The 12681-nt window shown below is 40.0% G+C and overlaps 1 protein-coding gene across 9 annotated transcripts in view; it reads right to left on the bottom strand.

Moving 5' to 3' along the window:
• The window catches only part of KCNIP4 (potassium voltage-gated channel interacting protein 4), a 274262-nt gene that overhangs the window by 110321 nt on the left and 151260 nt on the right, over positions 1 to 12681 (bottom strand). Inside the window, exon 1 of one of the 9 annotated variants that reach the window (XM_009910451.2) lies at positions 7453 to 7563. The exons of the other annotated variants lie outside the window; for them this stretch is intronic. Coding sequence (XP_009908753.1) covers positions 7453 to 7552 — 100 coding nt within the window. The 5' untranslated portion in view covers positions 7553 to 7563. Of the gene's footprint in view, positions 1 to 7452; positions 7564 to 12681 lie in introns of those variants that run through there. 9 annotated transcript variants of the gene reach the window in all.

Here is a 12681-nt window from a genome sequence, read left to right as displayed (position 1 = left end):
TTTCTAGGAATGCTGAAGAAGTTTGTGAGTATAACAAGGATTTAACTCCAAATGGTTCATGGCACGAAGAAGCAAATACCAAAGCCTAAACTTCTATACCTGTGGCACTATTGCACACCCTTCCCTTGCTCTTAAAGCAAGATGTCACAGGACAGAAGTATGTTTCTTCCATGAGCACAAGGATTCAATAAGAATAATCTGTCCTTAAGATCATTGTACTACAAAACTCAGTAGCAAACCAGATTGATTGACCACCTGTTGAATCTTGCCACTTGCAGATATGTTCACTGGCAAAAAAATATCTTGGAGTCCAAACCAGGTCAGGCTGAACCTGCAGTTGACTCAGTGAGAGGTAATTATTCCTTAAGTGACTACTGGAGAAGAGACCTTATTCTGACAAGCTGTCTGATGAGTGGGGGTGTTTTTCACCTTGTACCTCCCTGGCAATGGCAGTGCTCAAGGTCATGAATTACTCGCCAATTACATCTCCCTTCCAAGAAACAGGCTGAGGTTGAGACAGTAATCAGCTTCAACTAGATCCAAGCAACCATTTATTTGGTTACCAAGACCACCTCTGACACAAGAACACATAGGATTAAAATGATTTAGCAAATTTAACTCACCTCATCAGGCAACTGAATCAAACCCAGGGCAATTCAGCTCTCGGGGTGAGAACACAAGAAAGCAAAATAACTGGAAAGAAGCCATTTTGAATGGGATTATTCTGATGTTGATCCACATAGGTGGATTCCTGAATTGAACATACCTGAACTGAATCATGGAGTCCTACAGTGGAGTGTAGAAGACAGCATATTGGTCAGAGATTAGCCAAAGCAATTAGCAGACTGAGTTAATCATAATGCAGAGCTCATAGTCATGACAATGCAAGGACATACCAAAGCCTAATAAAGGTTTTCACAGGGATCCTATCAAACTACAGAATACAATGATATATGTCCTCTGGCATGTTAGGGAGACACCAGCTTGAAACCACAGAGAAAAAAACATAAATCCTGAATTGGGAGCTACCATTTCCCAGTAGGAGACACTGAATTAAATATTTGAGTTACATGCTAAATATCCCTTAAAGCAGAAAGACAAGGCCAAAGCTGAGCATCTCTTTGCACTGTATGAGACTAAATTGGATGTTGTCTGAATTGAGTGAGTGTATCTAAGAGATCTAAATCTGTGTACCCTTGGTGTGTCAAAAAACTCAACTTGCTGAAGCTGAGGCAACTGATGGGAAAAATCACACAGAAAAAATATACTACAAATTGGTAATTCTATAGGAAGGTGCATCCAGATAGCCAAAATGTTGCAATCCTGCAGTAGAGAGAGCAGCTTGGATTAAAAATTCATTTTCCTTCTGTGGTATGGAAGCTGTATTAGATACATGTGAGAGAGAACTAGTGAACACGTAGGTAAAAGGGAAATAACAATCTCACTAAATTATGATGTACAGAAAACTTCAAGAGCAGATTAAAGGCAAAGGAGAAAAACCCATTATTGAATATTCAAACTTTTAGAGTTTGCATTTGGTTTGGTTACTTCTAAAGTGCCTTAGGAACAAGAGAAAGAACATTAACAATGAGAACACCAGAGAGAGACTAGCAAGTGCAGTTGATCTGCCTGATTTGTGAGACATATATGAAATGACTGACACGGAGCTAACAGACAGAAAATACATACTGCCTACTTAAGAGAAAGTAAATCTAGAAGTGGTGCAAAGAAAAACAAACACAATCATTACTCAATAGGTGAAGGTAGGAGGAGGAAAATAGAATTAGAGACTGCTTTTTAACAATAGCAAAACCAAAGACATTGTGAAATGATTCCTCCTTCCCTTGTCATCTTTAGAACATGTCAAGGTTTTGCACTTACCTCATCTAACCTTAGAAAGGCTGAAACTCTCACAGTGTGAGAATATCACTGACCTTAACAGATATATTCCAAGTAAAAAGATAACTTGTCCTCACTTGGTCTTTCCTTTCATCAAACACATTTCATGGTTTAGTCAAAACATGCTATGGGGTTCATTGAAAAAGCCAGTGGATGAAAGTTTTTGCCCTGTGGCATACAGGCCTTTAGAGCATATGACCTGACAACTCCTTTTTGCTCTGTGTATCACCTCGGGAAATTTACTCCTCTCTGGTTTAGTTTCCCTGCTATATTTCCATACATCAGGAAATAGTTCTGTTTGCTGTTGTAAAGCATTTTGACTTTTACACTCATATATTCCTAAACAGGTACCCCTGATTTCACTACTCAGGTTACATTCTTCTGCCTACCAAATCCAGTGTGCCATTTTCCCCCTAATCACTGACAGAACTGTGCTTGTAGAAAATGTTTGCTCTTCTACTCAGTAGGCCATGAAACTAATTAGCTCCAAATATCTAGCTTGAAAAAAATCCATGAGATCAATTTAAGTTTTATTGGGTTTGGCTCATTTTTGGATGCAAATTTATATTTTTGCTCCTTCAGCCCTAAGTACTGAAAAGCAATTAATGGTCTCCAAACTTTGCAGAAATTGTGCACATTTTGCTTTATCCCACCCACATTTACAGCTTCACAGACAGTGAAAGAGAGAAGTCAACAAATACAAGTAGAGGCCATTTATAGATTTTCATTAAAATGGAATACAGCCCTTGTGAGTAGCATGAAAAAAAATCAGAGGGGGAAGAGTTTTCCTCTTGTTCCTTCGGCCAAGCAGTGGCCTGCTGACCACTGATGCAGGATGTGTGGCTTGGTCAGGTGCTCAGGCATGCACAGCTCCAAGTCACCTACAATACCTGCCACTGCCTACAAAGGACTTGCCAGGGCTGTCTGAGCAGAAGTGTTTTACTGAGGAAACTTCTCTGGAGTTCTGCATTAAAGACTTCCATCTACTGCTCACTTGCCCAAGTATGAGCAGTTGTTTCAACAGCTGGTTTAATTCAATTTATCTTGTTATATATGAAGACTTAATTGAATAAATTACTTTTAAGGAATGCCTGAAATTGCTAGTATTAAAATTTCCTATCATCTCTTTTTCTTTTGCACACTGTCAGCTCTGGCTAATCATTTCACATATTGGCCCATGATTACTTTCAGATTTCATAATTCTGTGCATAACTCTCTTTGACATCAAGACTGATCTGAAGGAAAATGGCAGAAAAGCCTCTATGTTTATTATAAGCTATTTCTAGTATGAGGTACCAATCATTATGAATCCTCTGAAATTAATATTCCTCCATTTCCATCCATGAACATTGTCATGGGGGACATCACTATGGAAATGTTGACATTCCCAGCAGATCCTAGCCTCAATGACAAACAGCTTCAGTGGCTGCTAATTTCAGAGCAACCACAAGTAACTTTCATAGCATTTCCAGTCACATCCAGTCCTTGTCCAAAAGAGCTGTAAAGATCACAAGCAACTCCCTACATGTCTGTGGTTCTGCTCTGTTTTCCAGCTGATGAATAGGAAGTTGTCAATAGCCAGGATTATTAAAATGAGATTAGAAGTTGCTTTGACATTTTAGAGGAATCAAGTGTTTCAGTCATTTCACTCAATTATTACCATTTGAGCTGTAAAGTTCTACTACTGCCACTCTTGGTGCTACTAAACAAGGAGATGAGATGGATATAAGTAATACAGAAACATGGGATCCACATTTCACTGCAATATACGATTACTCCCACAGCTTTTTGTTTCCCTGTGAGAGGTTCTAACAGCCATATGAGTATTTCCTAACAAACAGGGTATTCCCATGGAAAAGTTTTTGATCATTCATATCCTTCACATTTCTACTCTTAAATCCTTAACAGTGTAGGTCTCAATACTCACGTTGATGAGAAGAGGTTACTTTGCTTTTTATGTAATTAGGAAGTGCTGTAGCTTTTGAAAATCAGTCAGGTTTCCCAAGAAACATTTGGCCCAAATTGTTTCAACTTAGGAAAGTGCTGATCTCATGATGCTTCAGCCACTCTGTCTCCAACATCTCATCCAACATGCAAGGAAGATATTCGTGTACAAAACCTCTCCCCCATCTTCATCAAGTTCACATGACCCTTGTATAGGAAGACCACAGTCCCTTCAGAAAAGTAGCAGAACTATACTGAAATCATAGAAACTGGTATCTTGAATATGGCACAACCCTAAGATGCTAACATACTATATAGTCAATTTGCTCAGGACTACCTCACTTTAATTGTGAGTGACTTTTGGGAAAGTTGCTATACACAGACAAATGCAATTAACTTTAAACTTATATCCAGGTGTATCTAGGTGAAACATTTCCTGGTTAGGTATCAATATATTACTCTTTGCATCTAACATAAAAATAATAATAAAAAACCCATACAGTGAAGTTTATGAAGAGGGATACAACCTACTTCACAAAGAGTTCAAGACTTAACCTAGTCTGTCTAGTCCACAGCTCATGAGAGTGCACAGATCTGTTCTGCTGCTTATCACTTTAAGAGCTGTCATACAATAATAGAAACATCTATTTGAAAATACTTTTGTAACAACAGCAAAACCACTCAGCAGTTAAAGGCAACCAGGAAAAACCACAGCGAGCAGACTGGGATCTATGGGAGTACAATACATCATAAAATAACGTTTAACCTAGAGATAAAGCCTCTGCAACCCACAGCCTACAGAAGTGTATAAATCTGTTCTGCTACTTATCACTTTAAGAGCTGTCATACAATATTAAAAACATCTATTTGAAAATGCTCCTTCTAAAACAACAACAGAATCACTCAGCAGTTGAAGGCAACTGGGCAAAACCACAGGAAGCATACTGTTACACCAGAAAATAACTATATACATGTTTTGACTTGGAAAATCACTGCATAATATCATTATACAAATGATTTGTAATGAAGAGTCTGAAGAAAGCAGAATATTATTAACACCTACACTGAAAAGAGGCAAAAAGGGGTTTGCTGTTGATTTACATGCATTGTGCCTGATTCTTCTGAATTAATGTGGAAGTAGTTCACAAAGTTCAGAATCATGACAGCCCAGATACGGAAGGAAGGTAACTTAGCTTCAAGCTTTTGTCACCATGATAGGGACTAATCCTGAACACTAGATCTCTACCAAAGCTTCAGTATGATTTAGAGAGTGGAGATTTAGAATCCTGCAGTAGATGCACTGTGTTACAGATTACTGCAGGCTCTATGGACGATTTCCAGACAGACACAGGATGTTTCATGTGCCATAAACTCTTCCTTTGTATGAAACACACACACACACGAGGTTTCACTGGGATACGTTAACCTTTGAGAAAAAGCAAAGGAGAGAGGATAAAACCTATCAGCAAATGTCCCCATTACAGGCAACATTTTCAGAAACCTGTGATCGACTTCCCCCCTGCTTTCTGGAAAAGCACACAGACAGTCTGAGTACACATGGAAAATTAACTTTTTTCTTAACATTCTGCTGAAAACCGTCCCTCCTATTTGCACAGTTTTATGATGCATGCACTTTGCATTCATGGATGGAAGCAAATAGCCTTTCTGCTTGTTAGAATCATGACAGGTTTTTTTCAACCCCCTAGTCACAATGTGCAGTTGGTTTGGTTTATCTGTTGTAATCAGTTCTGACCTTTAATTGTTAGGTTTAAGGAAAAACCTTCACTGCTCCTTAGACTATAAGAAAATAAATCAATATATTTGCAACTTAGCTAAGCCCCATTTTAATACATTGATTAGATCTATTTCTTGATTTCCCTGCAACATGCCTTTCATCTCATTCACAGCAGTTGAACACCACAGAGGAATGAGACATGGATGTCTTCCTGTGGTCTCATCTAGCTGGTATGCTAGAAACCTTTCTTACACTTGGTAAGAAGAAACTTTTAAGACCCCATGCAGACTGCCAGTTTTTTTGGCCAGTGAGGCACACAAAACAGGCAGCAGCATGAGAAACTTATTTCTCACAGAAATCTTACAATCACTTACAGGCAGCTTCATTGTATTTCTAATAGTCTTTCCATGATCATCTTCCTCATCCACAAAACCAAGTACAGGCAACAATCTAGTGACACATTTTGCCAAGAAACTTGATGAGATGTGTCAATCAGACACACAAACCCTCCAATCAACATAAATGGAAACATGGCTTTTCCCCCCCTAATCTCTACAGCCTCTAATGTTGGAGATAACTTCTATCAAGTCATTTATGACTGAACACAAACCAAAAAGAAAAGCACAAGTTTGTACAAACCAAGGGAATCTCTTTGCTGTCATTAAAACTTCATATAATGCACTCTGAGGGACACCCAAATTCTTTATTTGATAACACATTTTTGAGATCCTGCATGGCTTTCTGATTTTGTAATCAATACTAGAAAGTCAACACAAGACAGCAACAGGGAAACATCTGAGTGAACTGCCTTACTTGAAATCAGTTGAAGAGAAGCCTGCATTTCTTGAAAGGGTTACATAAACAGGATTATTGTAGACCTTTTCATAGGAGCAAGTTTTGCTTATACTCTTACGTGTTAACACATAAACCCACAATCTCTCAGTCAACAAAGTTCCCCTTTTCATAGGCATACATACAGACACTGTACTTGAATGCTAGCTTACAGGATGATCTGAGAACACAATCTCTCTTCGATATTTGAGAAACTGTTTCAGTCAGGAACCTAAGAAAACACTGGGATGCAATCAATATCATTATGGTATTAACCATGCCACAATTAGTGGGGCTTTTTTTAGACTAAGTCTTTATATGGCAAGAAACCAGGTAAAAATAATCAGTATTCCACTCGTTTTTATGTAGAGAAAGCACATTTAAAATAAAGTAAGCTTCTTATTTTTCATTTTCACTGCTTTATACAGAAACAATGTTCCTAAGAAGGCTGTGATCGAAGATAAACAAAGCATCAAGCAATAAAACTTGCACTTGATTGCCCTCAGTGAATGCTCAAGTTGCTTTCTTTGAATCTAAGTATTGTAGCTCTTGTTTCTCAAGTACATATTAAAATGTTAACTGTAAATTAAATATTCAACAGGTTACAAAATACTATAAAATATATATATCTTGATGTTATAACAATCCCAGTGCAGATAATGTTAACATGTCCAGATTACAAAACAACTTTTAATATATTACAAGACAATTTTAAGGCAACATAACTGTACTTGCATGTTAACATCCTGAAATCTGCTTTGACCTCCTACTACTTTAAATTCACAGCTTTAAGACAGGAAAAAGAGATCCATATCTTTAGAGGTTTAGCTCTAAGTTTATACGTGCAGTATTCAGGCTACCAGTTTATTTTTCCTGTGAAAGAAAATCACCACAACTTGAACACAAACACCACACAGCACTGATGAGCAGGTTGCTCTGGAGGTGACTCGGGTAGTATCTTACACCCAGTTCACAGGTTCCCCTTGCCTTGCTGCAAGAACCAGAACAGAAAAATGACAAGCCACTGAAAAGCACTCCCTTACCTTCTAAACCTGCTTCAATCAGCCCAAACTGTTCCAACACTTTAACAAAAAGCACAATCACGATCAACACTGCTATCATTTCAAGCCCTTCCAAGTTCATGATGAGTTAGGTCATGGTCTGACCACCGCCACTGAGAAAAGTGCTCCTCTGCCTGGCTTTCTTTGCCAAGCCATTAAACTAGGCGCAGAAGGCTCCTGCAAGGGAAGGGGGCGAGCGGGAGGGGAGCGGCAGGGAATCCATCCTGCTGCCCGAGCTGCGCCCGGGAGCGGCGGGGGCTCAGCCCCGGCCCGCTGGCCCCACCCGGCTCCGGCACAGCCAGGCAGCCATGCGGGCAGCCCCCCGAGGTCTCCCGGGAAATGCCCCCGAGAAAAGCGCCGTGCCGGGAGCGCCGGCGGCACATCTGGGCGGGAGCCGCAGCCGCTCCCCTGGCCGGCGGCAGGGGCAGCGTCGGTGCGTGGAGCTCGTTGCCGCGGTAACGGGGGGAGCGCATTCGGGGGACAGGCAGCGGCGGCCTGAGGGCTACGGGAGGGAGGGGGCGAGTGGCGGGGGCAGGGTGCGGGGTAAGCCGCGGCCGGAGCGGGGCCGCACCTAGAGCGGGGAGCCGCGGCAGGTGGTGCTGAGAGGATGCGACAGGTGCAACTTGCCAACTTCCCGGTTAGTTTCTGCCTCAGTACTGTGAGATGCAGGCTCTTGCATGTGGCAAGTAATAGACAGCGTTTTGTACAGGACAGGGCATTAGCCATCCTTTTTAAGGGGGGGAATTCCTTCATTTTTATTATGTATGTGGGCTTCTTTGGAAAAATCACAGAATCACACACTGATAGGGATTTGAAGGGACCTGCAGAGATCATCTAGTCCAAGCCGTCTGCTAGGGCAGGTATGCCTAGATCAGGTTGTACAGGATCGTGTCCAGGAGGGTTTTGAAAGTCTCCAGAGAAGGAGGCTCCACAACCTCTCTGGGCAGCCTGTTCCAGGGCTCCAGCACCCTCACAACAAAGAAGTTTCTCCTCCAGTTCAAGTGAAAATCTCCTGTGTTTTAGTCTGTACCAGTTGCCCTTGACCGGCCACTGAGTACCACTGAAAAGAGCCCAGCCTTGTCCTCCACCTATTAGGTATTTGTATGCATTGAAAAGATTCCCCCTCAGTCAGGAACAAAAATAGGAAAACTGAGTAGATTTGGAAGAAGTAGAACGAGCAAACTCCTTTCTTGAGGGGTTTTCACTTGAGTTTTTGTTTGTTTGGATTTTTTAAGTACTATTCACAGAAAATGTCAGCAGTTAAATACATTACTGATAGCCACAAGCCTGGCCAGGTTTCCTTACACTGTGGCTGATCTACAAGTTTGCAGTACAGGCATTGTCACATGCAGTGCACAAAACTACTCATGGCTAAGGATTTACTCTTCAAATCTCTTAATAATTTAGCATCTAAGTAGGAATTTACATTAGAAAAATTGCATCTCTATTGCAGCAAAAATGAGCAGAGGAACAACTGCAATTAATTTAATCCTGTCTGGTAGAGTACAGACCTCTACACAGTTGGAATCAATTCCTCCCAAGGGCTCAGTTTTCTTTCTTTCCTTGGATAAAGCATAAAAAGATCATTGTGTCATGAGAGAACTGGCAGCAACTTCTAAGTCCCTCAGGTATACTTACATTATGATGGGTGTTATCATTACTGAAAGCAGCAGAATGAAGTGAGAGTAAAGGGGCTAAGAGAGATAATATAGGCACCGTTTTTACTGCAGTGGATAGATAAATCCATACAGTGTAATGTTCACATATCACTATTCTGTGCTTTGTTGCTCAGGACTGAACTCCCTGAAGCTGCTTAGATGACTTCTGTCAGAAAATCTAAGGTTTAATGCTCCATCCTAGATATTACATTTGTTTCATTTCCACCGGCCACTTCTCCTTGGGTATCTTTGCCTTTATTTGCGCAAACTTTCTCCTTTCATTCTTCTTCTTTCATTTAATCTTTGCTCCAAACAAGGCTAAATATCTTTCACCTCTAAGCCATCTTACCAATGACTTTAAGGACAGCAGGTCCAGCTCTCCTTCAGTGCAGGACTAAAATGGGCTAATTTATCATCATCAGCAACATAACATCTGCAATCTCTATGCCCTTACCCAAAAGGTTGATACAAGCAGTGTTTGAGTGCATGCAACACTGTCACCTCAACTGACATACTAATTTTCATCAAGAACTTTTATTAATAAAGGTCTGCTGGAAAATGGTAAAATGAAAACACTTTTCTTAAAGGACCAAATAGTTACTATTTGTGACACTTGCATGTACTTAGACCAAGAGCAAAAAACCAGAAAGCAGAGCTGATGGTGGTGGTTTTGCAAAGAAGGTGGATGCCACTGTCCCACAAACCTAGACCCTACAGCTGGCAGTGACTAGACAAATATGCACACTGGGATCTGCCTCCCCTTGCACAGTCAAAGAAAAGAGGTTTCCCAGAGGTCCAACTGCGCCTCTAGATAATTCTGACTCTTCTCCCAAGGCACAGTGGAGAAGTACAGACGAAAGGAAGGCATTAGTTTTGCTCAAGTTTTACATATGGATCACAAAGAACAGTAAGAACAATAAGCTACATGGCTGTCATTTAGCCATGAAAATCTCCTCTTTTTTTTCCCCTCCTTTTGAATTACATAAGTAACCTAATATGCAGTTTCCCTTATTAGGTCACTGAATTTTAGCAAAACTTAACATATTCATGCATACCTTCCCACACCATAAAGGTGTTCCATACACAACAGCACATAGCTGTGTTTTTCTTATGTGTAACAGCAGATAGAAAGTTTCAGCCCATAAATTGTTAGAGATGCTCTCTCCTTATCAAAGCCTTTTTCAGGTTCTTAGTTTTATCATGAGAGTAAATACATTAAACTGAAATCACTGGCTGTATTTTGAGCTAGGAACATGTCTAAACAGTCACTTCTTATCCTGTGATGGAGCTCTAAGCCACAGTGCAGTGATTGCATTTACACTGCTGTGACTAAGATTCTTGATAATATTAATCTTACTGCTATTGCTTACTGCCATGTATCATGAATTGTTAATGTTAAAAAAAGACTCAATCAGTTTAGACAGAAAAGTGATGACTGGGTCTACTGATGGGAGTCCCAGGTTGTATTTCTTCCTCACACTGCCTTTTTATATGCATTCACATTCATCTGGATGACACTAAGCCACTCAGGTTTTCATCATGGCTTCCGTGAAGATGATTACCATCCTCTGATATTCCTCACCACCTAATGAAATAGTTTATGGGAGCCTGGCCTGCATAAGTCCAAAGCAGTTGGATTTGCTTCAGAAGCTCAGATTAGTGATCTTAGCTAACCTTGATGACTTTGCATAAAGCAAATGCACACTTGCATTGCTTCACTAACAGCTTTGGGGGAAGGCTATGACTGGCAGGGGTGTAGATAGTGGTGGAGCTGGGTGCAGGCAGGACATCTATACACAGCAAGAGAAAGCTGAAATGGAATAGCACCAATGGGAATCCGTCTAGTATAAAGGCTGAGAATAGAACCTCTAACAGAAGCAGCAGCTTCTTGATTTTCACTGAGACCAAGCTAAACCTGCATATGAGGAGGATAAAAATCATGCTGCAAAGCTTTAGAAGAGATGTATGTCCTGGTAACTTACTACTAAGACAACTAATATTTTCTCCAATCTTTAATAAGGACAGCTTTGAATAAGTATTCCAACCTCCAATAAAATTATTAAAATACTTATTCTGTGTAGCTATTTAAAAGCTGTGGGTTTTTTAATCTTAAAAGAGGGAATACATGCTTTTGTTCTAAAGGAGAAAAGAAGCTACAAAATCTTGATGTATCATAAGCGCAAATACTTTACCACCTCAGCAGCTGTTGTTACCCTGTAGTCTCCCCTTTTCTCTCTCAAATCTACTAAGAAATTAAAAGAATAAAATAAAACATTAATGTATTTTTGTATGAGTATATAAAATCTAGTAAATCTTCTATCTCATCAAGTCACTGAACAAAACCAGCAAAAAAGAGAGAGGCTTTTCTCATTTAGCTTTAATGTAGACCCCTTTCTTGGTAAATATTTCATGAATTCAAATAAAAGACACAAACTGCTGTGATGCATTCAGCCACTCTAAATGTTAAAAATTATAATGACCTGCACCTTACAACTTTCAGCATGGAATGGAGCCAATGGGGCTTGACTTCCACAGGATCATTCCTGGAATAAGAACTGGTAAATAAATAAATAAAGGCACTGACATCACAGTGCCTTATTTCTGCCTTTTCACAGCACAAGCTTACATCCTGATCTGTCCAATGTTTTCCACATGTCACAACTCAAGGGGCTGCCACAACTCACACATAATGATGACTGTATCATGTCAGAGGAAGACTGCTTCCCAGTCCCTCCCAAGAAGCCATACTACTGATATACATAATTGCTCTCTAAAAAGCCATTTCAACCCCATGCCAGCAGCCACCAATAATTTTACTGGCTGCATCTCAGCCAAATAGTCTCTGGTAGTTGAAGGAGGGCAAGATGTAGTCATGAAGCCAAAGTTCTGACTCTTCACACTTGGTGTATACTTAGACAGAAATACATAAATCCTGTGCTTTCACAGAACTAATTAAAAGAGAAGCTATGTACTACAACATTCACAAGCAGGCTTTTCAAGGACTCTGATGTAGAACATCCTCACCAGCAAACTGAGACCCAGTCCCAGTTTCAAATTATACCTGAAGACCTGAATAATACCATAACACTGCTCTTCAGAACTTTTGGGTTGCTACAAATGTCAGAAGCAGCACCAAATCAGTCAATATGTCAATTATTGTAAATCATGCTCTGATTAGGATGTGGATGTTCTGGTGCCCTTCAAATGGAATTGTACTTCATGATTATCCATTCAGTGAAAATATGGCTCCCTACATCCTGTAGTGTATGTTCCTGGAAACTGATGCAGATATCATACTAACTGTGACCATGAACTACAAGTCCTTAGAAGACAGACATTTTCTCTTCACATAGGAGAACACCATTCCAATAACTTCATTTTTACTGAAGATCCTTAAATCTCATTAAAAAAGAAAGGGGGAAAAAAAGAGTTCATTGGCTTAAAAATGCCCAACAACTGTATTTTAAAACTGTCTATGGAAACTGAAGCTGAAAAATACTTGGCTGTTGTAATTTCACAAATGAAGCTCCACTGTTCTCATGGTTTATTTATG

This window comes from Dryobates pubescens, chromosome 23 (assembly GCF_014839835.1).
Source record: "Dryobates pubescens isolate bDryPub1 chromosome 23, bDryPub1.pri, whole genome shotgun sequence".
NCBI classification, from domain to species: domain Eukaryota; kingdom Metazoa; phylum Chordata; class Aves; order Piciformes; family Picidae; genus Dryobates; species Dryobates pubescens.
The sequence above is the reverse complement of the archived record's forward strand: the minus strand, read 5'-3'. Positions and strand labels throughout refer to the sequence as shown.